Source organism: Bos grunniens, chromosome 23, assembly GCF_055505025.1.
Source record: "Bos grunniens cultivar Pamir isolate PY7600 chromosome 23, Bosgru_T2T1.0, whole genome shotgun sequence".
NCBI lineage: Eukaryota > Metazoa > Chordata > Mammalia > Artiodactyla > Bovidae > Bos > Bos grunniens.
The window spans coordinates 30,357,686-30,384,721 of record NC_141187.1 but is presented as its reverse complement, the minus strand read 5'-3'; the positions used below and the strand labels follow the sequence as shown (position 1 = coordinate 30,384,721).

General features: G+C 42.3%; 1 protein-coding gene and 1 long non-coding RNA gene across 2 annotated transcripts; one reads left to right on the top strand and one right to left on the bottom strand.

The window, feature by feature from the left end:
- Nucleotides 1–667: 667 nt before the first annotated feature.
- TRIM31 (tripartite motif containing 31) lies at nucleotides 668–26,804 on the bottom strand. The gene is made up of 10 exons (XM_086369647.1): nucleotides 26,591–26,804; nucleotides 11,719–12,197; nucleotides 10,981–11,076; nucleotides 9,956–10,186; nucleotides 8,853–8,875; nucleotides 8,197–8,312; nucleotides 5,426–5,500; nucleotides 4,213–4,278; nucleotides 3,438–3,611; nucleotides 668–2,150 (listed from the first exon to the last, which is right to left on the bottom strand). The coding sequence occupies exons 2-10, from the start codon at nucleotides 12,133–12,135 to the stop codon at nucleotides 1,624–1,626; spliced, it is 1,725 nt and encodes a 574-aa protein (XP_086225773.1). The 5' UTR covers nucleotides 12,136–12,197; nucleotides 26,591–26,804; the 3' UTR covers nucleotides 668–1,623.
- LOC147347173 (uncharacterized) lies at nucleotides 1,979–7,489 on the top strand. Its single transcript, XR_015152199.1, has 2 exons — nucleotides 1,979–2,118; nucleotides 7,255–7,489. It is a non-coding gene; the product is annotated as an uncharacterized LOC147347173 (long non-coding RNA).
- Nucleotides 26,805–27,036: the final 232 nt, after the last annotated feature.

The window sequence follows — 27,036 nt, the reverse complement described above, 5'->3', positions numbered from 1 at the left end:
AATCTGATGTGACAAAGTGCTCCAGGATCATCTTGTATATTTCTTCTCCCAGACCTAGAATTAGCCAGTTCTTCAAGGAGCCATTTTCTTTTGGGCGGGAAATAATAAGATTTTCATCTGGGTATAAGCAAGGCTTGCTCAGTGCATCCAGTTAGGCTATTATTAATAATAATAGGGCTTCTTTGTGAAAGAAGCTAAGAAATGCATTTTATTATTTTTTTAAGGAAAATGCATCATGAGTTTATCACATTATGATTTTCTAATTCAAATTTGGGATCACTGTGCTTTTATTTCTCTTATTTCATAATCATAAGAGAAAACTAATCTTTCAGGTTGAAAATCTTGGTTCCTGGTAATGTTAACATAATTGCTTATTTTCTTTACCTTATATATTTGGGTATATATGTACATGTACATAATACATGGGCTACCCATGTGGCTCAGTGGTAAAGAATCTGTCTGCTAATGCAGGAGATATAGGTTGGATCCCTGGATCAGGAATAGCTCCTAGAGAAGGAAATGGCAACCCACTCCAGTATTCTTGCCTGGAAAATCCCATGGACAGAGAAACCATAGAGTCACAAAAGAGTCAGATATGACTTAGGGACTAAACAACATAATACATAATAAATTCAGAATAACAACAAAAATATTATTACCAAGATGATAACTGAAAAATTTTAGTTTTATTTTCAATTCTTTTTGTCATTAGGCTATATTCCACAAAAGAGATACAGCTAAACTACTGTGTTTTAAAGTCACCTAAAATAACTCCTAAGAAGTTACCAACTACAGAGAATTTAAGCTACCAACTACTTACACAGTTAGGTTCCTCTTGTTTTAATTTAATTTTGTTTTATAATGATGTAAAACATTTACATAATTCCAAAACCTAATTTCCATGTCTTCCACTTGGTTTCCCCTCCTCCCAAAGGTCAGTGTTTTTGTTAGGTTTTGGTTTATCCTTCCACTTAAAAAATAAATATAAGCAAAAATATATATATATTCACATTTCCCCTTTTCTTAGGTAAAGTGTAGCATGCTGTGTTCACTATTCTCCATCTTGGTTTTTTTTCACTGAATATATCCTGGAGGTCATCCTAAAATAATAGACAGACAGTCCTCACTTGCGAAACTGAGTCATCTGGGGAGACAACAGTCAGCGATCCAGCGTCGTTTTTCAGGTCCCTCAAAAGGATGAGGTCCAGATGGGCCAAGCCTGCACACACTCTCAAGGACATCGAGGATAAAAGCCACAGCCTCAAATCAGTGTGTGGTCCCCTGAAATCTGCATCTCAACCAACATTCTCATTGCAGAATCTTCAACTATCACCTATTGATTTATAATGCGACAATAAATAGCCTTGTCTATTTGAAGCTTCCTTTTCAACCTAGGTATACTGGGAAGAAAGAGGGACTGAAAGTAACAAGGTAAATGTAAAGAGTAGGGCGGGGGCCGTGGGGGGAATGTCAGAAATATCAGGCCTCGATCAAGAAGCCAAAGAGTGTAACCTTCCTAAAGTGTTCCTGGAAGTCTAGCTTCAACCCTACCGCACACATCCCACACATCCCAAAGCGAGGGGATAACGGGGAGGAGACGCAGAGGAAAGCAAAGGAACAACTCTAGGGACTCAGGGTGATCTGAGTGCCGGGAACCAGGAGCCGGAAAAAGGGGAAGATCTGCCCTGGAAACGAGGCGTGGAAGGTGTAGAGGTGGTTGCTCGTAGTGGCGTCGTAGAACACGACTTTGCCGCACTCGTGATTCACGTGGACGCCCACTTTCCTGAGACAGACCGAGAGATCCTCGCGGGTGCCGGTCTCGGTGAGCGCCTGGCACTCGGAGCCCGCGATGCGCAGCGCCCAAAAGCCACTCAAAGGCTCTATCTGCAGCATGCCCTTCCTAGGCACTAGCTCCGAGGCCACGCCCACCACGCAGCCTCCGCCCTCGGGCCCTTGGAGCTCCGCCTCCCAGGTCTGGCAGCCGGAGCAGAGGCCTGGCAAGCCCAGGACACAGCGGAACGGATAGAAGCGCTCGGGGTCGGTGTCCCCAGCGCAGACTCTCTGAGGAACCGGCTTCAGCGTCACTGTCTTCAGATCCTGGGAAATGATGAGATCAGGGTGAGCCGAAGCCGCATCCAGGGTCAGTGGGTCTGAGGGAAGATGAGGAGAAAGAGGGGCAACCCCAGGTCAAGCCATCCGGCCCCCTTTAGGATGGCCTTCTCTAGAAGTCAAGGTCACCTTTGCCCCGAGAGATATCCTAGCCCCCCCGCCCCCTCCTTGACATTAATCCCTAAATTTCACCATATGCAGCTCTGAGGGTGGTCTCCCTCAGAGAGAGTGGTGGGGAGGTGTCATTTCAACACTCAGAACTAAGACTATCTCCTCTTCCTTCCCTGTTTCCTGTGGTCTTCATATCTAGAACAAGATTTGAGGCTTGTATAAGAGATGTCGAGGTTCAGATTGTCTGAGTTCGAGTAATTTTCTAAAGTACAGTCCCTCAAAGGTTCAGTGGAGGGGTGGAGTGCAGAAGGAGGAACGGTCAGCCCCCTCCCTTCTCACCACATAGGCACACTTTGGGGGTTGGGGCAGTGCGGTGGGCGCTCAGCATGCAGTATCTTAGTTCCCCCACCAGGGTTGGAACCCACTGCCCCTGAAGTGGAAGCATGGAGTCTTAACCACTGGAGAAGCCTGCCCCGCACACGCTTTTAATTGGGTTTGGATATTAAGTTATAGTTTGTCAAAGGTAGAAGGCCTACAGTGGCTTGAGAAGCTGTGGTTCCAGGCCTTGCCAAAGACTTAGGAATGGGGGCCTCATCCTCTTACTCTTGTGTGTGTGTTACTCTATCAGTCCTGTCCGACTCTTTGCAGCCCTACAGACTGTAGCCCGACAGGCTCCTCTGTCCATGGGGTTCTCCAGGCAAGAATACTGGAGTAGCTTGCCATTCCTTTCTCCAGAGGATCTTCCCGACCCAGAGATCAAACCCTGGTCTCCTGCATTGCAGGCAGATTCTTTACCGTTTGAGCTACAGGGAAGTCCTCCTCTTATTCTAATATGACTTAATGTTTCCTTGCTGGATGGGGTATTTAGGAGAGATGGAGGATGTGGGAATGTGGGGAAGAGGAAAAAGAGTGGTTAGAATCATGAGGATGAGTTAGGTGGATTGGGGCCGAGGTAGTTCTTACTGGTCTCTTAGATTCCACCCTGGCTAAACTGATGCCTTGGTAGTTGAAAAAAAAAGGGGGGGTGGACGGGAGCAGTCAACTATAGTGACTTTCTTTATCCACCAGGGGGCACCACAGCCAAAGCAGTAAGCAGAAGCCAAGTGATGGGTCCTCGTCCTCCTTTTGCTTGAGAACACCTGCTCCCTTCTCCAAGTCCTCACCTCCATCCCCATCTCCACACCCTCAGGGACCTTTCAGTGTTCTCAGCCACTCACCTATCATCGTCTTGAGCTCTTCAATATTCGTAGCTCCTGGGCTCCCCAGGTTCTCAGAGCTGTCCCGGTTTGATGAATAAGAAACAAAAGAGTCCCTGTTTCGTTTCCGGAAGAGTGGGCTGAGTGAAATTGAGAGTTTGGGATTTTGCAGCACTGGTTTAGTTGTTCTGTCAACTTTGAGGGAGAAGGGGAGGAGAGAAGAGAGGTCAGTGGGGGCAAGGCAGCAATGTCAGAAAGTGCTTCCGAGCTCTAGACACAGCAGGAGGAATCAGAGGTACTCAGGAAAGTGAAACTGCCCACATGGTTCCAGTAGCTGGGGATCAACAGAAATTCTTGGGCTTGCCTTACTGAATGATTGATAGATAAGGGAACAATTTATTAAAACCCCTCTACTTGTAAGCTGTCTTCACTGGTTAAGCTTACTTTAGTTATTTTTTCCATCTAATTGTAATTTTTCCTTTTAATTGCATGTGTGTGTGTGCTAGTCACTCAGTTGTATCAGACTCTCTGCGATTCCATGGACTGTAGCCACCAGGCTCCTCTGTCCATGGAATTCGCCATGCAAGAATACTGGAGTGGGCATCCATTCCCTTCTCCAGGGGATCTTCTCGACCCAGGGATAGAACCTGGATCTCCGCATTGCAGGCGGATTCTTTACCATTAATTGCATACCCTCCAGGTGCTTGGGAGGGGATAGCATTTGACCTCCTGTAGACTTGGAGGTTCCTTGACTCCACCATTAGAAGCCACCAGCATTCAGGGGCAGGACTCTTACCTGGAGGGCTCAACTCAGGCTCCGAGGTTTTGTTCGTCTTAGGATCATTTTTCTCTGCCAGGTACCCTAGGAATTGGTGAGAGAAAACCAATGTTGGTCTTGATAACCTGAAGCTGCAAACTAAAAACCAAACAGCCTGCCACCATCAATAAGAACAAGAATTGGTGATTCTCAGTAAGGGCTGCCCCCTAGGTCATGAGGAAGTGTAGAAGCCTTTCAGGTTGTCCCAGTGCCTGCAAAGGAGGGGGTACTCTACTGGCCTAGAATGTTTCCTGAGGCCTGGGATGTGATTCAGCAGACCACAAGGCAGAGAGCACAGTGGAGACTTAACCATGTGCAAACACCGACAGCTCCTCTGGTGGAAAAACACTCGTGGAACAGAATCTCAAGTTCTGCTCTTGGCTTTGGAAGGCATTGTGTAGTTTCTGGCTTTGGCAAAATGATTTCTAATGCTGTCTTTTCCACTTAAATACTCACATGACTTGGGTAATTTACTTCACCTCTCTGAAGTTGCAGGGGCCTTATTTATTGTAAATTGCCAATAATACCACCTGTCTAGGAGGATGGTAGTGAGATTTTGAACTTTTAGATGTGGACTGCTTAGCACATGGTGGCTCTTGAAGAAATGGTACTTCTAGTGTTACCATCTCAGATAGCAGGGCCATCTCTGATGGCTTGGGCATAGGCTGCGGTTACTGGGGTTCTCCCTCCCCTGGGCTGTCATGACCTGACTTACAACCAGAAACCCAGCCAATGGCTGATGGCAGCTACTACTACAGAGACCGAGCTGCTTTTGTCTTCTCCTTGTCTTATCTTTTCTTCCCTTACTGTGAGGAATGAAGGAATAAATTTGAAACTTTCTGTTACTCTTTTTTTGTGGGGGGGCATGCTGTCCAGCATGTGGGATCTTAGTTCCCCAACCAGGGATCAAACCCATGCCCCCTGAATTAGAAGCATGGAGTCTTACCCACTGGACCACCAGGGACGTCCCAGAATTTTCTGTTACTTTTAAATATTTCTAAATTTTGGGATTAGTCTCTGTTTTGTGAGTTACCTGAGTTTAAAATAATAAAACATATCCATATGCCTGTGCTTCTCCCTTGATGAGGAATGGGGATTCACCTATATTTGGCCTCCGTGTAATCAGAGAGACAGAATTCTTCCCCTTTGCTTTTTTCACTTTCCCCAAACGGCAGGAGCAGTCATCACTTACAGCTCTTTCTGTCTTCCTCAGACAAGCCACTGAGGAATTTGCTTTTATCTTTCTTGCTGTCAGCCTGGAGAATGTCTGTGGGGAGAGAACAGAATGAGATGGAGTAAATTCAGAGAGTTTGAACAAGGAACCCATGATCACACAGCAGGCATCAAATTTCAAATGCCTTGAACTTGACTCTCATAGTCTTAGTGGACCAAGGTGTAAAACTCTGAGAGATGCCCTTTCTGTTATCCTGGAGTGGCTCTCTAGCCCAGCACTGTCCAGTAGAAATACAATCAAGTCACAAATAACATTTTAAAATTTCTAGTAGTCACAAGGAAAGGGCTTCCCTTGTAGCTCAGTCAGTACAGAATCTGCCTGCAATACAGGAGACCCGGGTTCAATCCCTGGGTTGGGAAGATCCCCTGGAGAAGGAAATGGCAACCTACTCCAGTATCCTTGCCTGGAAAATCTCATGGACACAGGAGCCTGGTGGGCTGCAGTCCATGGGATCCCAAAGAGTCAGGCACGACTGAGCGACTAACATTTACTTACTTACTTAGTAGTCACATTACAAAAAGTAAAGTAAAAAGAAACTGATAAAATTAATTTTTAATTCTATTTTCTATTTAAACCATTATTAACAAATATTGCCTTTCGACCTATAAAAAGTTATTACTATATTTTACATTCTATTTTCGCACTAAGTCTTGTGAAATCTGACATGTTTCCTTCACTAGCAGCACACCTGACTGGACGAGCCACATTTCAAATGCCCAAGTGCATGTGTGGCTAGTAGCTAACATATTAGGCAGCACAAATCTAGTCCCTTCCTAGTGAGGAGAAAGGGCTGAGGGACAAAGGTGCCGTTTGGCCTCACGCTTTAGCTTCAGAAGAAGGTCTGCTGTGGTGCCAGCCACTCAGGCACAGGGTGTGGTAAAGGATGGTCCCACCTACTTAAAGCGTGGGTGCAATCCCTCTCCTCCCGACAAGAGAAGACTCAAGACAAGAAAGGCAAGGGAGCTCCAGACCAAGGCGCTTGGTGCCCTCTGTCCCAGTTCTCCCCAAGGAGGGAGTTCTGTGCCCCCGTCTCCCAGACATGGAGGGCTGTCAACGTCTGTGTACCCTCATGGAAACAGGGGCAGAAGACAAAAGACTGTGTGGTTGGAGAATGAGCCCATAACTCGGGGACGATGGCCTGTGTCTGGCCTGCACTTGCTGTAGGGGTGCTGGACTAAGGGAAGAGCTATAGAGTGGGACCCCTAGATAAGGGGCTTCCTCTGGGCCTCTGCACCCTTCTAGTGCCCTGCAGCTCCAGGATAGGAGAGAGCCAGCCCTGGGTATAGGTGGAGGGAGACACAGGGGATCTCCTCTGAGGGCCACCAGCCCAGCCATAGTGAATGCTCAGCGACCCTCTTATGAGGGGTCTGCACACCTGGAGCCAGAGGAAACACTGGTCAGGAGTGCTATGCTTCCAGGGCCCTCAGGGTCCAGCCACCAACCCCCTCCACCTCTGGTTTCCCACACCCAGTCATTCCCCAACAAGAGGCAACCATCCTCAAACTAGGCAGCTATGGAGATTAGACCAGTGTTGTAAGTAGGCCCCCAGAACCCCCTCCATCCAGTGGACTCTATCTAAGAGGGCCAGGTGGGAGTTAGGGGACTGTGTGTAGGGGTGGGTGGGGAAGAAAATACAGCAGACCACGTTCATCTGTGCCAAAAGGTAGAGAGTGTATTTGTAGCCCCCTTCTCCATGTCCAATCCCAGCCTGTGCCAAAGTGAAAAGGTAATAAACCCCTTTATTGAAATTCTAAACTGAAGCCAAACTATTTAATTTTATTTTTTAGATTGTAGTTCTTCTATGTGAGATTGAACCCAGGCCATGGCAGTGAAAGGCCAGCATCCTAACCACTAGGCCACCAGGGAACTTCAGAACCAAATTGGAATGACTATGAAAACCTGAAATGACTATGAAATTGTTGGATTACATGAGATTACACCACGTGGGATGGGAGAACTGAACAAAGCAAAGCAGTTACTAGGGAAAAGAAAAGTTCAAAACAATAAAATTAAGAACAAAAACTCTGTGTCTGGGGAGTGGAGATTCTTAGCTGAACAAGTGGTATTCTTGGGGGCATTGTCGTGGTCCTCTTTTTCCAGAGGCGTATGGGAGGGGTCTTGGGGTGGGAGACTCTTGTGATATTTCCTGGGAAAAAACTCCATCCAGCTCTCTCTACTCCTGGTTTAGACAAGCCCAACCCTTGCTGTGAAGGGAGTCCTTACAAATACCCAGCTGTCTTCCTAGTTGTAAACCCAGACATGTTTTTGAAAAACACCTGACCAAAAATCTAAAGCCAAAGTCATCTACTTCTGTCTGACTTCTGTTTCCCTGCAAGGCTGCAAGAAGGATTTCCCTAAGATGTCATTGACTTTGAATCTATTTTCTGGTATTCTGTAGTCAGAAATAGATTGAACTCCAGTTCTGGCCCACCAGACAACTGGTCTACCACCTTCCTGCCAGTCACTGTGCCAGGCATGGGAACCTCTTGCAGCTTTCACAAGAAGAGTCAGGGATGCAAACAGGTGAAACATGATGAAGGCAGAGTGAAAGAAATGCCTGAAAAGAAAGATACAGATGCCTGGAAAGTGCCCAGCAGAGAGCCTGGCATTGGAAATATCCTATATAATTACTATTGATATGGATGAGTTACAGTTCCATTTCCTCAGGGTGATGGAGGAAGAATCCCCCAAAGGGAGGTGAACTGAGTTGGTGACAGCCTCTTCCTTACCTTTGAATTTCTTCAGGCTCTTTGTGAGGGAATCATGCCGTGATTTGATGTCGCTGAGTTTTTTCTCTAGGTCCATTGAAACAGGGGTTGGGTTGAGAAAGCGAAATGCTTCACTCCTAGGAAGATATGGCTGAACTGGATGGTGAGATCAAGGAATGGGGTGCAGGGGAGAAAGGGCTATGACAAAGAGGTGGGGATGAGGTGATGGAGCCTTGAGGGTGGGGAAGGAAATCAGAGGATAGTGAGCTGAGAGTCAGGAGGCCAGGGCTAGGGATATGGGGCCAGGGTGAAGTGGGGCATAGTATGATACGGAAATGCAGATGGGAGATAAGCCAGAAAAAAGCAGAGAGGAAGAGGGCAGAGAGATGGGGTAGGGGACCCAGGAGCCATCTAGTTGAGCAAGGGGTCATGCAGGAAGTGCAAGGAAATAGGAGAATCTGTGATGAAGAAATTGGAACATAAAGAAAACAGCTCTTCTCTTTAGTAACCAACTCAGCTTAAGCTGCAGCCTAAGTACCTGACTGCAGTTAGACAGAGTAGACAGGAACTTGGGAGGAAAGAATGTTGAGTATTTGAATGTAGTATTTGAATGTATGTTGAGTATTGTAAGATGAATGAATCAGTGGGCAAAATGCACTTGGGGTGGCCCATCATACCTGCACAAGGCAATTTTGATGTCCTAGAAGAGAAAGAGAAACAGCACAGTCTTAGCGCTTGGCTGATTCATGGGAGCCAAGGAGAAGGTACTGACCATGCAGGGCATGGGGTAGAACAGGTGGAATGAGAACATCTCTCTTCCTATATGAACATCTCCACAAAGGGTTCCTCCAGGAAGTGTCCAATATGCCAGTAGGCAGGAAAATGATCAGACCTCGAGAGGAACTAACTGAGTTGTTTGAAAATAAGTTTTGTCTTTGAGACTAAACCAGAGAAGGGAGAAGAGAGACAGGAAAAGGGCTGGAATGGCTTTGTGTGGTCTTTCTTTACAAAAAAAAAAGAAAAGAAATGGATTTCTGAACTAGTGGGAATGGGAGATGGAGTCAGGAGGGAGCTCAGCTTATCCTGTGCATCACCTAGACCACACTGTCCAGTATGGCAGCCACCAGTCACACATGGCTATTGAACACTTTGAAACATGGCTAGTACGACAAGGAACCAAATTTTTAAATTTTATGAGAGTCACCAATCCAAATTTAAATTAAAAAAAAAAACTGAAATAGTATAAAATACTTCTTCCATTGACCACAACTATATTGATTTGGTCAGAGTACATTTAATTCAACCATTCAAAACATGATATCTGAACTGAGATCTGCCAAACATATACCAGATTTTAAAGACTCAATTTTTTTAAAGGAAGAGGTTCATAAAATATTTCATTAATACTTTAAAAATATTGGTTACTGATTGAAATTATAATACTTTGGATATATTGGGTAAAATAAAATATTTCACTTAATTTTACCTGTGTCTCTTTACCCTGCTAATGTGGCTACAAGAAAAAAAGTTTAAGTCATATTTGTGGCTTGCAAAATAATTCTAAATTACACATATAGCTCACATTGTACTTCTAAATTATATACATTGTGTGAAATATATTTGTAAATTATGGCTCACACAGTATTTTTATTGGACAGCACTGAGCTGGGGGAAGGAAGATAGAGGCAACTCTGGTATCCTGCCACATGGTCAGTGCTCTGATCTGTAACTGGGGAGGGGTCACTGTGTTTTTACAACTTGGTCCCCAAGGGACACTCACCTGGAGCAGCTGGCCTGGCGGCAAACACTGCCTGGACTTCAGGGAATCCTTCAGCTTCCTGAGATAGTTCAGCTGCGACTTGGTGGAAGTGACATATAATTTCTCCCCCTTGGAGATCTCCTGACCCAGCCAGTTGATCCGGGATAAGAGGAAGCTCTTCTCCTCCTTTAGCACCTTACGCAGCTGTCTGAAGGCTTTGATGACCATCTCCTTCTCTAATTCCACCTGGTACTGGGGGCAAGAAAGTGGACATTCAGAAGATGAAAGGATGGCCTCAAAGTTCCTTCTATCCCATTTTATTCAATGTTATCATTTTATTAAGTTTATTCTGAGCAACATGCAATGGCAGACACGGAGGAAAGGAAATGGGAGGCGAACAAGCTTTTGAAAGCCCTTACTATGTGCCTTGTTTTCATTTTAGGTTATTTATTCATATTTTTTGCCTTCAAGGATAGGTAGTGAATACTTAATACCTAAGTATTAAGTATTCATATTTCCAGTAGGCTTTTCAGTTTATAATTTGCTTTCACATAGATTTTTTTTTCCTTTGTACACACACCCACACACAAAACAGATACAGATATTTGAGTGGGTTCATAGCGTTTTCATTTTCTAACTTGAGAAGTCAGTTTCTAGGTAAGTAAGGGACTGTGAGGGGCAGACATGGGTCTTAAAACTGGTATTTCCTATTCTAAGACCAGCACCAGTTTTCCTTACACTACCTGTCCCCAGGTGGAGGAGACCAAAGCAATCAACCTACTCCAACAACATGAGGCTGGACGTGGAAGATGCTAGCACTGGCAAACCAAACGCTGTAGAGGAGGAGAAAGCTGGAGCACACCCTTACCCCCGATGCCACAATTCTTTCTGTCCCTCCTACACTCCATCCCATTCTGTATCTGTTCCTTTGTCAATAAGGTCTTTTTGAGTGGTCAGTGTAATAAGGAGTTCTAGGAGTTTTGCAGAGATACTATTTCTGTTTTCAAGCTCATAGACAGAGAGACCCACACCTGAGTTTTTCTTACCATAGAGACTTTGATACAGTGTTCACCTTGTGCCATCACCTGAATTATCTCCCTCTCCTTTTGCTGCAAGACCTCGATTTGTGATTGGATCCGCCCCTGTGGGGAGAGAGTTGTCTTGGCAAGTCGTGCCTGGAGATCTCCTGACCTCATGATGCCCTCCTTATTTCTTGGGATGGAGGGCAAGTCCTTGTGTCATTATTAATAGATCCCCCTTTCCTGTTCAAGCTGGGGGCTGGGGTGTGACGGGGAGGAAGAACTATGGAGCCTAAGTGACCTACAAGAAAGGAATGTAATAAATTATAACTAATAAATTATGACTAATATTTGGATGTGCTTTGGGGTTATCAAAGGACTTCCACAAACTTTCTCTCATTTGTCATACCTACAACTCTTAAGAAGTACAATTTGTTTGACCCATTTAAAGAGGAGGCACCTGGAGCTCAGAGAGGTAAAGTGACTCCTTGAAGGCTCTATAAAAAGTTCATGAGTCTGAACCTGAACCTACACCTCTGACTCGAAATTCCGTGTTCTTTCCATTCTCCATTATACCTTGGTTGCAACAAATATCAGTTTTCCAACCTTAGACTTTTGAACCTACGGGCCTGACTGCACATTTTCTACTCAGGTGCAAAGATGGGGCCATGGGTACAAACCCAGAGGGAGGAAATGACAGTTTCCAGGTCCTCACTGAACTCTTGATCTGATGGGGGAACAGGGAAGGGACCCCGAAATGCCTACCTGATAATTCTGGGCAGCTTCTTCTATCAGAGTTGTGTTGTGGGTTTTGTGGTCCTTGGATTCACGACACACCACGCAGAGGAACTTGCCATCGACTTCACAGAAGTAATGACATTTCTCTCCATGCCTTAGACATCTCAGCTCTTCGGTTTCTGGCTGCATGTCCGAGGGATCCATAGCTTGGATTTTCTCCACCAGATTTACCAAGAGCCAGTTGGGCGTGATCGTGTCCCTCTTCACAATTTTGTTGCAGAGGGGACATTTAAGAACGCTGTCTGCTGCTTCCCCGCTCTGAGTGATGCAACTGAGGCAGAAGTTGTGCCCGCAGTCAATGGTAGCAGGGTCCTGCAGAATATCCAAGCATATGGGGCAAATCATTTCTTCTTGAAGCTTACCGGTAAACTGTTGATGGGCCATGATGGGGCCAAAGGCTTCTTCAAGTCTGTAGGAAGTCGAGAAATCAGCTGTGGGCACTGATTCTAAGAAAAGAGAAGATAACAGAGGCAATGGAGGTCAGAGTCTATTAATTAGAGAATCAGAGAGAGAGGAAAAAAACAATAGTAGAAAAGAGTCAAAATTAGAAGGTAGGAAATATTATAAAGAGGGAAACAGATGGGCAATGCTACTTCACTGCCTCTTAAGAATGAATAGATGTAGTAAATGAATATACACTGCTTATAAAATGAGGTAAGTATTCCTGAACCTTGGACTACTTAACGGTGTTTATGAGGCAGTTAACTGAGATTAGAAGGACCAGGGCACCAAAGTCCTTTCTCGGAGGTTCAGGGAAGGAGTGGATGGACTGGAAAACGCTTCCCAAAAGGTCACAGCCAGTTCACCAGTAATGATTTGAGCATCTCTTTCATGCAGAGCCCAAACCTTGGGAGAATATATGAAAAGGAAGGGAGTAATTCTCTATCTCTTGTAATTTAGTTCCACACTTTTAAATATTTTGTGCAAACGTGGAAAATATTGAAGGAGGAAACAGACAGAGCTGGACTCCGTCTTAGGCCAGGCTGCGAACATTAGGCTACACGCATGGTCAGCCTCCCAATGGACTCTGAACTTTGTGCCGGGCGTCTATAGAAATGGCATACCAATGGAAAACCAGACCCCCGGATAAAAGAGCCTCAGGACTTGTACTTGGACTCGCCGTTGCCTAAAAGAATATGCTAATTATCTCTATAACAGAACAAAGTCGTAAATTCCATTAAGTTTGTCGGGATATGACCACAGTCCTGTTGATAAATGTCCACTGTTTATCTAGTTTTGTGACACATGAATCATGGGCTAACTTTGATCGTATCTCTGTTTCACCTTGTCCAGACTAGTTTCAAGGAATTTGGGGAGGTGGGTTTGAGCAAGAACACTTAAGGTATATAAGGTTTTCACAAAAACTGGTCAGGGTCCTTGGCTAAGAGGAGACTCTGCCTTGGGCCCACCGCTGTAATAAACTGCACTCCACTATCTGCATTGTCCTTCTGAGTGGGTTTGTTTCCTGGAACGCGTGGCTACCATATAATCACCCGCTCAGGGAGTTTCCAGTTAAAAGGAGAGGCAACCATTCCTCCCCTGGGGAGATTCCTAGTACAGTGGGACCAGCGAGGAACTTCCTTGCTGAAAGGTCATTCTCTGTTCTCCATCCTAGTTGTTACTTCCCCGTAGCACCTGGATCAATCTGTTCTCTTCTATTTTTTTTTTTCCCCAAACATCTTCAACACTCTGGTGTGTCGATGCTCATTCTTTTTCTGTGTTTCTTCCTGCTTCTTGGTGCTTACTTGATCCCTGGATTGCCTTCCCCCAACCACCACCACCACTTCCTTCTGTAGCTCCACACATTTGCATCACAACCTTTGCTCCTTCCCTCTTATATAAGGGAAGGGTCCTTCCTCTCTTCCCATTTCATCTGGATCCCAGCTGCCACCCTTATCTCCTCTCTCTCCAGCATCTGCCATCTGTCTCCCAAAAGAAACACATCTTTCATCTTTATCTGATCTTAATATTTAGGTCAGACAGGCATTGTGGGTAATTTATGATTATAATCAGAGTGATTGTATATTTTGGCTTACTTTGGGACAGTGCTGGGTTTCAGGTTGACCTGATGTAATGAATAGATCATCCTTCCATTCTCAAAAGTATCCAGGTTGGATGATGAATTATATGTTTACCTTAATTATAGAAACTGTTGGAAGCCAAGGCTTTCAGAAGTGTTACACCTTCATTTCAGAAATATTATGAAAAGGCCTTCCTCTTTGTTTCCTTTGAGGTGAAATTAAAGCATCTTGACACTTGTATAATATTTTATAGTTTATTCTCATCCTAAACTGCTGTCCCCTGGAGGCAGAATTTAACTTATAGGTAGGTTTCATTTGACATAGTGATTTTAGACATAATAATTTGTATGACTCTAGAGAGGATGGATGTTTTATTTTCCCTACCACTTCTTACTGCCTCTTGTCTGCCTGGGTCCTGAAGACATCTCACCTTCGCCCACCCCCAGCTTTATTGATATAATGGACATATAGCATTGTGAAGGCTTAATGTGATGTGATGATTTGGCACATGTACATATTGTGAGATGTTTACCACAATAAGGTTAGTTAACACATCCTTCACCTCACATAAATAACTTTTTTGTTGTTGTCATTGCTATGGTGAGAGCATTAAAGATCTATTTTTGTAGCAACTTTTGAGTATATAATAAACTGTTGTCACACACTGTACATGACATCCCTGAAACTTATAACTGAAATTTTGTATTATACCCCCTTGATCCACGTCTTCAAATTTCTCTCACCCCTCAACAACCAGACCCTGACAACCAGCATTCTATCCATGTCTATGAGTGGGGTGCTTTTAGTTTCCATATACAAGTGAAATCCTACAGTATTTGTCTTTCTCTTGTCTGCCATTTGTCTGCCATAACAGGCTTGCCTGGTAGCTTAGTTGGTAAAGAATTCCCCTGCAATGCAGGAGACTCCGGTTCAATTCCTGGGTTGGGCAGATTCCCTGGAGAAGGGACAGGCTACCCACTCCAGTATTCTTGGGCTTCCCTTGTGGTTCAGCTGGTAAAGAATCTGCCTGCAATGCAGGAGACCTGGGTTCAATCCCTGGGTTGGAAAGATCCCCTGGAGAAGGGAAAGGCTACCCACTCCAGTATTCTGGCCTGGAGAATTCCATGGACTGTAGCGAAGTGTCAGACATGACTTTCACTGTCTGACATTTTACTCAGCCTAACGCCCCCATGTCCATTCTTATTGTCACAAATGTCAGGATTTCCATCCCTTTATGGCTGACTTTAAATACATTCGAGAGACTTTGCTGGTGATCCAGTAGCTAAGAATCCACTGGCGAGCTAAGATCCCACAGGCCCCAGAGGAACTAAGCCCATGTGCCGCAGCTATGAAAGCATGTGTGCTCGGGAGCCTGTGCAGAAAGGAAGGATTCCACGTGACATAATGAAGATACTGCGTGCCACAACTAGCTGTATACAGTACTTGCTTTATCCACAACTAAGACTTGACACAGCCAAATAAATGAATATTTTCAATAAATAAAACACACACATACAATGGTATTTGCTTTCTCCATTCGTCTGTTGATGAATATTTAAAGTTGTTTCCAAGTCATGGCTTTTGGGAACAAAGTGCAGTGAACATGGGAATGCAGATATCTCTTTGAATTCTGGATTTTATTTCCTTCAGACATACACCCAGAAGTGGGATTGCTGGATCCTATGGTAGTTATAGTTTTAATTTTTTCGAGGATCTTCCATACTGTTTTCCATAGTAGCTGCACCAATTTCCATTCACCAAGAGTGCACCAAGGTTCCCTTTTCCCCACATCCTTGGCAGCATTGCGTTTGTTGTCTTTTCGATGATAGCCATTCTGACGGGTGTGAGGTGATACGTCATTATGATTTTGATTTGCATTTCCCTGATGACTAGTGATGTTGAGCACCTTTTCATGTACCTTTTGGCCATATGTATGTCTCCTTTGGAAAATGTCTATTCAGTCTCTTATAGTATTTGTCACTCAGTTGTGTTTGACTCTTTGCAACCCCATGGACTGCAGCTTGCTGGGGTTCTCTGTCCCTGGGATTCTCCAGGCAAGAATGGGGGTGGGTTGCCATTGCATTCTCCACTAGAGTGGGTTGCCATTCCCTTTTCCAGGGATCTTCCCTACCCAGGGATCGAACCTGGGTCACCAGCATCGCAGGTGGATACTTTACTGCCTGAGCCACCAGGGAAGCCCCAGTCTCTTCAATAGACTGTTTAATTGGATTATTTGTGGGATTTTACTATTGAGCTGTAAGAGTTTCTTAAACACGTTGGATATTAACCTCTTATTCGATATATGACTTGCAAATATTTTCTCTCATCCCATAGGTTGTTTTTCCATTTTGTTCATTGTTTCTTTTGCTATGCAGAAGCTTTTTAGCTTGATACAGTCCCACTTGTTGGCCATAATTGACTATCTGCAAGCAAACAAAGTTAGACTTGCACTGTACACCATAAACAAAAAGTCTAGGTGGTTTAAAGATCAAATATGAAAATATTAAAATTTAGAATAATATTTACCCTTAATGTGAGAGAGGGTAATGACATAAAAAAAATGGCATAATGACATAAAAAAAAAACAGAAGACATAAAATTAAAATATTGACAGATTACCAAAAACAAAACAAAAATTTCAACATGGAAAATAATGCCATAAAAAAATCAAAGGACAAATAATAGCAAAAGAGAATTTACTAGCTTTAATATGACGTGTCAAGGGTTAATAGCAGTAATATAGAAAAATGATTTGGCGTCAAGATGAGGATGTAAATTCATGTGGCCACCACTACTCCCTCCTCTTTCAAAGACATACTAATAATATAATATTTTTTAAAGGTAAAAAACTACAACCAGTCAATGAGAGAATTCATGAATGTAAGATAGTGCTGGGTCAGCACCCTCTGAGAAGTTTACTAACACACAACAGAGAATCACTAAGCGGTAGAAACCAAGTAAGGTCAGAGATATAGAGGATAAATCAAAATGCTCCAACATGTGTCCAGTCGGAAGTTCAGAAGAACAGCAGAGAGGAAACGCAGGAGCAAAATATGAAGAGAAAAAGCCTTCAAGTTTGTTTTTTTCAGAATGTACGGGTCCCCTGAAAACGCACCAAATATCAAGCACAACAAGAGAAAAATAATTTCACACTAAAAACACCTTGTAATGCAACTGAATAGAATGAAAGAGAAAATTGCAAAAGCTGCCAGAATGAAGTAGGAGGGTACCTATCAAAGAACAAGTAAATCTTTTTAATTTATTTTTAATTGGAGGATAATTGCTTTACAATATTGTGTTGGTTTCTGCCGTACATCAACATGCAAGTAAATCTTTAGAACTGATACTAATATTTCTAAAAAGTGGGAGGAAATTACCAAACCAAGGTGTCTATATTCATTTAATCTGTTATTCATAAATGAGAGCAAAATAAAGATATTTTTGGACATTAAAAAAACTAATTTTCCACCAGGAGATCCTTGAAATCTTTTCTTTTTTCCTCTTTGAATTCTGTTTTTCCCTTTGTGGGATCTTAGTTCCTCCACCAGGTATCAAACCCTCATGCCCTGCATTCAGAGTGTGGAGTCTTACCTACTGGACTGCCAAGGAAGTCACAGGAGATCCTTGGAATCTTGCTGAAAAACCTGAAAGTTATCTTTTAAAAAGAGAGAGAGTGAAAGGCTCCACGATGGGAGTGTGATGCACAAAGCAAAGAAAACAGAATTCAACAGTATGGGTAAATATTATATACCACTGACTGTAAAAAACATTAGAAACAAAAGTTTTGCCTTCAAAAAAGTAGAGCTAAAATTTTAGACAACTATAATACAGGAATTAGAAGCAGGGGGAAGTTTGGAGGATAGCTAAAGACCTACCCAAGGGAGCTAAGATTTTAGGAGTCTAAAGATGCTTAAAATTTTTAGACTTTGTTACAAAAATATGAAGTTAATGACATAAGATAAAAATTCAAGGATAAGTACTAAAGGAATAGAAATTATAATTTTCAAAGCAGCAAAGGGAAAAATATTAATAAAGAAAATTTAGCCAGTAAAATAGGAGGCAAGGCACTTCCCTGGTGGTCTAGTGGTTAAGAGTCTGTGCTCCCAGGGCAGCGGGCCGGGTTTATCCCTGGTCAGGGAGCTACATCTCGCATGCCACAACTAAGACCCGGTGCAGCCAAATTAAAATAAATAATTTTTAAAAATTAAAAACAAAACAGGAGGCAAGAGAGTTGGAAAGGGCTATAAATAAGAAGTGTGGGGACTTTCCTGGTGGTCCAATGGCTAAGACTTTGTGTTCTCAAGGCAGGTGGCCTTGGGTTTGATCCCTGGTCAGGGAACTGCATCCCACATGCTACAACTAAAGATCTCACGTGCAGCAATAAAGATCAAAAATCCCCTGTGTGGCAACCAAGAAAATAAAGGTCATAAGAAAAAATAAGTCAGAGTAGCTATGAAAAAGAGGAATTATGGAAAAGAATGTAAAAAAAAGAGTACATGTTGGGGAAAATGACCTCATTATATTACTGATTCATATTACTCAATAGTATGGCATGAACACAAGATCAGGAATACAGCAGAGTAGAAAGTTCAGAAACAGCCAAAATACATACAGGCATTTAGTATTTAACAAAGATCCCATCTCCAGTTGTAACTGAATAAATGATAATTGGAACAAGAAGAAAGCGATTTAGAAAAAAATTAATGGATTGAACGCACTCCCTATACCTTAAACTGGGCTAAATTCCAAACAGACATATTTTAAAGTTTAAAAAAAAATGGGAAGTATAAAAGCACTAGAAGAAACCATAGGAGAATTATTTTATAGTTTCAGAGTGGGAAGGTCTTTATAAATAGGACACAAAATAGAAAATATTGATAAATTTAAATGATAAATTTTAAAAATAAAAATGTTTAATAAAAATATTTCTACATGAAAAAATTTATAAAAATAAATTGAAATGACAAATGAAAACTGGGAGAACTATTAATTTGATCCGTAGATTAATCAACGATTAAGAATCAATTTCTTTGAAACATAAAAAAGCTGCTACCAAAAAAAAAAAAAAAGCTGCTACAGGGACTTCCCTGGTGGTGCAGTGGATAAGAATCTGCCTGCCAAAGCAGGAAACATGGGTTCGATCCCTGGCCTGGGAAGATAACCACGTGCTGCAGAGCAACTAGGCCTGGATGCCACAACTCCTGAAACCCGAGCACTGAGAGCCTGTGCTCCACAAGAGAAGCCACCGCACTGAGAAGCCTGCACACGGCAATGAAGAGTACCCCCACTAGCCACAACTAGAAAAAGCCTGTGCAAAAGTAATGAAGACCCTGTGCAGCCAAAAATAAACATTAAAAAAAAATGCTGCTACAAATCAGTGAGATCAACAATCTCATAGGAAAATGAGCCAAGGACATGAACAGACAGTTCACAGGAAAGAGAATACAATTCACTTTTTTTTGTTGTTTGTTTGTTTGTTTTTTTGATGGTACCAATGAATTTATTTGCAGGGCAGCAATGAAGAAACACACATAGAGAACAGACTTACGGACATGGGGGGTGAGGTGGGATGGGAAGGGGAGGGTGAGATGGAGAGAGTAACATGGAAACTTAACATCAGTCGCTCTACAATTCACATTTAAAACATGTGAAAACATGTTTAAAACATGTGAAAAATTCTCAGCCTCACTTACATTGAAAGAAATGCATATTAAAATGACACTGAAATACAATTTTTTACTTGGTAAAAATCCAGGAGTCTGATGACGCTGTGATGGCCAACGTCAGGGGAAAAGATTCTTTCATTGCTGGGCCAATGTAAATTGGTGCAATTTCTATGGAAGTCAACATTGCAGTATGCTTCAAAATTACAAGTGCTTTTGCCTTGTAAGTGGCTTCCTTTGTGGCTCAGTTGGTAAAGAATCCGCCTGCAATGCGGGATACCTGGGTTGATACCTGGGTCGGGAAGATCCCCTGCAGAAGGCAATGGCAACCCACTCCAGTACTCTTGCCTGGAGAATTCCATGGACAGAGGAGCAGGATAGGCTGCAGTCCATGGAATCACAGAGTCGGACACGACTGTGCGACTAACTTTCACTTTCTTTTCACTTTACTTTGTAATTCTTTTTACCACTGTACCTCAGAAATTTATTTATCCTATAGATTTACTCACACACCTAAAATTAGTATGGATTTGTGGTAATGTTAGTATTAACAAAAGATTGGAAACAACCTAAATGCCCATCAATAGGAAAATGTTTAAATAAATTGCAATCCAACTCCATACCTGAATAGAAATTAACAATGAAGAAGTTCTGTATTTATAGATAAAAAAATATCACCAAGTTATGTCGTTAAGTGGGGGGAAAAAAGTGATGCAGAATAATGCATGTACTATGAATCATTTAGATAAAAATTCTTATTTTCTTGAACATGAATATAAACTCTGTGGAACAATAATGATCTACTAACATTGGTTGCCTCTAAGGAAGCAGATGACTGGCTGAAGGATGGGGTGGTAGAGACTTTTTACTATATATAAATTTTTTTATTTTGTGAAGGTTTAACTTTGTAAATGCTTTTAAGTTTTCACAAAATCGCGTGATAAAAAATGGGCTGAGATTGAACTGTAAATTCACAGAACAATAAAATTAATCAATCAATAAGCATATGAAATAGTAATCTTTCAAAGTTAAAACAAGATATCATTTTATACCTTAGATTAAGAAGTCTGGGAATATCAAACATGACCAGAGACATGGGGAAATGGAGACACCTACACTTTACTAGTGAAAGTATAAATTATAGCAATTTGTTAAAAGTTCAAAATGTGCAGTTAGAGTTTAAAATGTGCAATTTCAGGATTACACTACATAATAATGATGATAATGGAAACATTACTACTAATAATAATAAATAAAAACTAACACGTATTAAATACTTACCATGTATCAGGCACAGTTTCAAGCATTTTATATTTATTAGTGAAATTATTTATATAGGGAAGTATTAATGCCACTTTGAGGACAAGTCAACCAAAGGTAAGGGAGATAAAGTAATTATTCCAAGGTTATTTAGTAAAAATGGTGGAATATAAACTTGAACCCAACTAGATTCCAGAGCCTAGGATTCTGCCTAAAAATCATGTGTGTGTACATTCAGAGATGTGTATAAGGATGTTAAGTGTAGTATTGTTTATAAAATCAAAATATCAAATAAAATCTGTATCAGGGCTTCCCAACCACATTACTACTGACATTTTAGGCTGGATAATTATCTGTTGTGTGGACTGTTCTGTGCATTGTAGGATATTTAGCAACATCTTTCTATCTACTTAATTCCAGTAGTATTCCCCCCTCACACCCCTGTCCCAATGTGACAAACAAGTGTTTCCAGATATTACCAAATGTCCCTGAGGGACAAAACTGCCAGCTGAGAACCATGGATCTGTAAGTATTCATATGGCTAGGTCTCAATAGTGTGAGGCCATTCATATACATTAAAAAACACACAAAACAGTGCTCCAGATAATTCATGGCTCTCTATATACATGATAGAAGTATAAACACACGGATGGCCTGGAAGGATTAACACTAAATTTATGACAATATTTGAGGAAAACAACTAAGAAAACTAAGTGAACAAAAGGAGCTTCAAATCTGTAACATTTAATTTTATTTTTTTTAATTTATTTTTGTAAATACTGTGGCAAAATAGTTACCTTTGTTAATTCTAGGTTATTGTTACATGAGTGTTTTTTTTCCTACATTAACTTTTTCAAAATAATTTAGTTTAAAAAGGAAAACTATAAGAAATGCACAGTAGATATAGATATTCAAAGTAATTCTTAAATTCTAAAATTAAAAAAATTCAACCTCTCTACTACTCAAGAAAATACAAATACAACAATTAGATAAAACTTTGTACTCATCAGATTGGCAAAAAAAATGTTTTTTTAATGTTCAGCTCTCATGAGGATGTGGAAAGATGAGTCCTTCATACGTTGCTGGTAAGGTCACATATAGGAAAAAATCAGGCAAATGATACAAAATGCAATCAGCTCATGACTAAAAAGCACATTATAAGAAAGGTAATATGTAAACAGTGTTTCTAAAAGGTTTTCAGACCTTAAGATAAGTCAAGGACTGTGGAGTGAGAAAGAATTAAAGGCATAGCCAGGAATTCCCTTGTGGTCCAGTGGTAAATCATCTGCTTTGCGATGCAGGGGGTGTGCATTCCCTCCCTGGTCAGGAACAAAGATCCCACGTGCTGCAGGGCAACTAAGCTCTGTGCACCGCAACGAAGATCAGAGACAGCCCCAAATAAACATTTTTTTAAAAATTAATAAAGGGATAGCCAACACAGAAATACCCTGTGAACGGTCTCCCTAGAGACAGATTTTGCTTAGTTAAAAATAGAAATTGAAAGTAACAAAAACAATTCTGTTTAAAATACCTTCAGTTCAGTTCAGTTCAGTCGCTCAGTCGTGTCCGACTCTTTGCGACCCCATGAACTGCAGCACGCCAGGCCTCCCTGTCCATCACCAACTCCCGGAGTTCACTTAATGCCTTTAAAATATTTGCTGAGAGATTTTCCTGGTGGTCCAGTCGCTGAAACTCCAGGCTCCCAATGCACGGGGCTGGGGTTCGATCTCTGGTCAGGGAACTACATCCCACATGCAGCAACTAAGAGTTTGCAAGCCACAACTAAAGATCCCACATGCCACAGCAAAGACCTGGTACAACTGAATAATTTTTTTTTTAGTAAATATTTTAAATAATAAAATAAAATGTTTGCCAAGTTGGCAAATTGAATGAGGTTAACCTATAACCCCACTTAAAAGGAGTAAAGAGTTTAAAGTCCTCTATAGAAATCATATCACACAGAGAGCAAAGAAAAATAACCATAAAAATAAATGCATGGGTTGACAGAAATCAATTTATAAGTAATAGTTACAGCATTCAATAAAACATGGGACTGAGTCACTCAAAAAAAGAGTTGGATTAAAAAAAAACACAACAAAATGTAATGTTCCTTTTCTTCCTTACACTCATTAAAAGAGATAAAATAAAAAATACGTGAAAGACATAGCATAGCATTTCCCTGGTGGTCCAGCGGCTAAGACTCCACCATCTCAATGCAGGGAGTGCCCAGGTTTGACCCCTGATCATGTCACTAGATCCCACATGCCACAACCAAGACCAAGTACAGCCAAATAAATAAATAAATATTAAAAGATATAGCATAAATGCAGAGATAATTAAAGGGCTGCTATGCTAACGGAAATAGAAAAATCCCAATGGCAGGCTTATCTGTCTCCCTCTTTCAGGAGAAACTGCAGGCTTCCTAAACAACTCGACTCCAGATGAAGTACGAGCAAGGAGAAGCGAAGAAATCAAAAAGACCTGGTCTTCACTTGACTCATTTACCTAAAACGATTGTAAAGTATTGGATTGACCTGTAGGATGGCTAATATTATGTGTCAATATGGCTAGGCTATGGTACCCAGACATTTGGCAACACCAGTCTAGATGCTGCTATGAAGGTATTTTTCATCTGGGATTAACAATTAATATTTAACATTTACATTTAAGTAGACTTTTTGAGTAAATTACCTTCTCTAGTGTGGGTGGGCCTCATCAGTTAGTTTAAGGCCTTTAAAGAGAAAAATTTCCCTTGAGAAGGAGAGAATTCTGACTCCAGATTGCCTCTAGCTGCAACATCAACTCTTCCCTGGGTCTCCAACTTGCCTGGACTGCCCTGTAGAATTTGAACTTGCCAGCACCCACAGTCACATGAGCCAATTTCTTGAGGGAACTTAGCTCCCCAACCAGGGATTGAACCCAGGCCACGACAGTGAAAGCACCAAGTCCTAACCACTGGACCACCAGGCAACTCCCGAGTCAATTTCTTAAATGTCTCTCTACACATCAATTGGTTCTCTTTCTCTGGAGAATTCTAATACAGACTGTCTACCCTCAACTCACACCCTCCATAATTAGGCTACCTGGGCAGTAAATGACATCAAAGATAACTGGCAAGAAGAAGTAAAAATATGGTTGCAGCTGAGGATCTAAACATACCCCTAAGCAGAAGACATCAGACTTTGTAATATTTTGTACCATAGAAGTACTGTGCTCAGAGCCCAGCACAGAGTTCTTAATTCCTCACTCTGAGACACCACAGACTTTTCAGGAGGACACTAGGATAGTGAACAGCTTTGAAATCCAATCGCAGTAGATGGGGGTGAGGATCTGGTGTTGGCCTGAGGAGCCTCGGGAGGACAGGAAAGCTGCCTTCTGAACATTAGGAAAATTGAAGTGAATGTCCACCCCTCCTGTCTTCCAAGCAGATTGTAATGAGCCAAATTACATCCACCCAAATTTGTATGTTGAAGCTCCAACTCTTAGTACCTCAGGAGGTGCCTATCATTTTGAGACAGGACCTTTAAAGAGTAACCAAGTTAAAATAAGACCATTGAGGGGGGCCTAAGCTGACAGGTGTCCTTGTGAAGAGAGATTAGGACACACAGAGACATCAGAGACACTCTCATGCAGAGGAAAGGCTGTGAAGCCGGCCAGTGGCAAGCCAAGGAAAGAGGCCTCAAAGGAAACAGCCTGGATGGTGGACTGCTAGCCTCCAGAACTGTGAGAAAATGAATTTCTTCTGCTTGAAGCCACGCAGGTGGTGGTATTTTGTTATGGCAGCCCTAGCAAATTAATACACTGATACACAGATTAATGCCCATGTCGCTGTAAAGCCCACCTTACACCTCACCCCTAGCTCTGAGTTGCCAACTCTACAAGGGGTCTCCCTACCCCTCCCACCTCGCATGGGACACAGCAGCACTCGGGGCTGTTCTTCCATTCCAAGCTCTAGGTGGGACATGAGCTGATTCAACCTCTCTAAACTGCATGTTTGCAACATATACTAGATAAAATTCTTTAAAAATGCACATAAGATCTTTTGTCTCAGCAATTCCATGTCCAAAAATTCCATGTCCTACAGATACTGAGTATTTCTATATGTGCCAGGCACAGTTCTAGGACTAGCGATAGTGACAAAGCAGACAAAAGCCCCACTCACTGAGAAGAGCCCAACAAATTAGCTAACCAAATGAATTATACATTAAGGGGCAATACATATTATGGAGAAAAGGCAGGAAGCGGGGTTTTCAATAGATGGTCAAAGTGAGCCTACCTGCATCCTCAGTGGTGTCCAACTCTCTGCAAACCCCTGGAGCAGATTGCCATTTCCTCCTCCAGGGGATCTTCCCCACCCAGGGATCGAACTCTTCTGTCCTTTGCATCTTCTGCACTGGCAAGGGGATTCTTTACCACTGCACCACCCAGGAAGTGCAAAATGGGCCTAACTAATGTAGTGATAATCAGGCAACAATTTGAAGGCAGTTAACAGCAAAATGGCAACAGTTGTTATTGCTGGTTGGTGGAATTATGGCTACTTATTTTCTTTTTTACTTTTCTGTACTTGCCAAATATATTACAATTAATGTATTTCTACAAGGTAGGGAAACAACCCAAAATAAATATTTTTATAAAGCCATCTTCAGTCAGTCCTGTTTTCTACAGGACAAAATCTAAACTGCTGATGTTTAAAGGCCTCCTCCCTTCCATTTAAGCTTATCTTTAGTTTCTCTTCAAGATAAACTGTCTTTTCCAGTAAGGCTGATACTCTATGACCCATGTGTGCCAGTAGGGTTGCCAGATTGAGTAAATAAAAAGTACAGGCCAGCCAGTTAAATCTGCAATTTCAGATAAACAATGACTACTACAGTGGTAACCCACTCCAGTATTCTTGCCTGGAGAATCCCATGGACAGAGGAGCCTGGTAGGCTGGAGTCCAAGGGGTCGAAAAGAGTCAGATTCGACTGAGTGACTTCACTTTCTTTCTTTCTTAAGACATTATGAAATCATCTGAAATTCAAGTTTAACTGAGACACCTGATTTCTAGCTGGCAAAACTACATGTGTTCTTTCCTCATCTGCTGGAATAATCTTTTTTCCATCTTCCCAAACCTTTCCAATTAAGCCCAAGGGTGGGGAGGAGGAAGAAGAGGTGGGTGGAACAGAAAAGCACGCCTATATAAGTTCAGTCAGCTCCTGTATAAGGTAATCAGGGGCTGAGGGTGGGCCACAATGAGGGGCTCCCCCTTTCCTTGGACTTGTGACCCTCCAGTAGATAAAGAATGCACCTCTGATTGGAGGGCCCTGACCCTGGAGTCATGTAAAGAGATGAAAGTGCCAAGGCTCTCAAATTCTCTCCCCAAAAGAAACTATTTTAGTTTAAAGGACATTTGTTCCAATCTTTGCTATTTTAATTCAGGTAAAATGTCCTTAGTAACTTTTTTTTTAACCTAAGAGTGTTAAAAAAAAATTACATTGCAATGCCTTTTTTTTTAGAATAACTTGAGGATTTTAAAATGGACAGCTTTTGTTCCAAATAAGAATACATTTCTATTTGTCTGACCCACCCATTGTCCCCTATCCCGTTCATTAGCTCCACGGGGACCTGAGAGCACCTTAAAGTTGATCTGAGTCAGATTATTCAGTTGACTCAGAGATTCTAAGTCTGCAGGGGGAAAGCTGATACTCCTCTCTCCTAGGAGACAGCAAGGTACTCTGACCCAGACCTGACACAGAAGAGCTGTGACGCCCAGGCTGCCAGAAACCCGTGGGCTACTGTCCAGCATCTCCAGTTCAGTTCAGTTCAGTAGCTCAGTCGTGTCCGACTCTTTGAGACCCCATGAATCGCAGCATGCCAGGCCTCCCTGTCCATCACCAACTCCCGGAGTTCACTCACACTCACGTCCATCCAGTCAGCGATGCCATCCAGCCATCTCATCCTCTGTCGTCCCCTTCTCCTCCTGCCCCCAATCCCTCCTAGCATCAGAGTCTTTTCCAATGAGTCAACTCTTCGCATGAGGTGGCCAAAGTACTGGAGTCCCAGCATCTCCAGTCCACAACAAATCTAACGCTGGCCAGCTGCTCCAGTGAGTCCAAATCACAAGACAGATGGGGAAGCAGCTGGATAAACACCCAGGACAAATTCTAGAAAACCCCTCCCAAAGCCACATGGTAGAAAAAACTTTCCCCTTAAGACAGTGGGAACTAAAAGTCCTTACTCACGGCAATGTTTTTCCATCTGATCACTTCAGCACTTAACCTGGTGCAAGATAATTTTGTTGCCATATTAAACTGAACCAATTTATAAGGGCTCTATGTACTGACATGACAAAGATAGCTAGG

Coding starts and splice junctions, on each gene's coding strand:
- TRIM31 (XM_086369647.1), bottom strand. CDS start 12,135: ATGGCCCATCAACAGTTTACCGGTAAGCTTCAAGAAGAAATGATTTGC. Junction 11,077..11,718: donor AAGCTGCCCAGAATTATCAG/GTAGGCATTTCG, acceptor CTCTCCCCACAG/GGGCGGATCCAATCACAAAT. Junction 8,313..8,852: donor ATCAAAATTGCCTTGTGCAG/GTATGATGGGCC, acceptor ATATCTTCCTAG/GAGTGAAGCATTTCGCTTTC.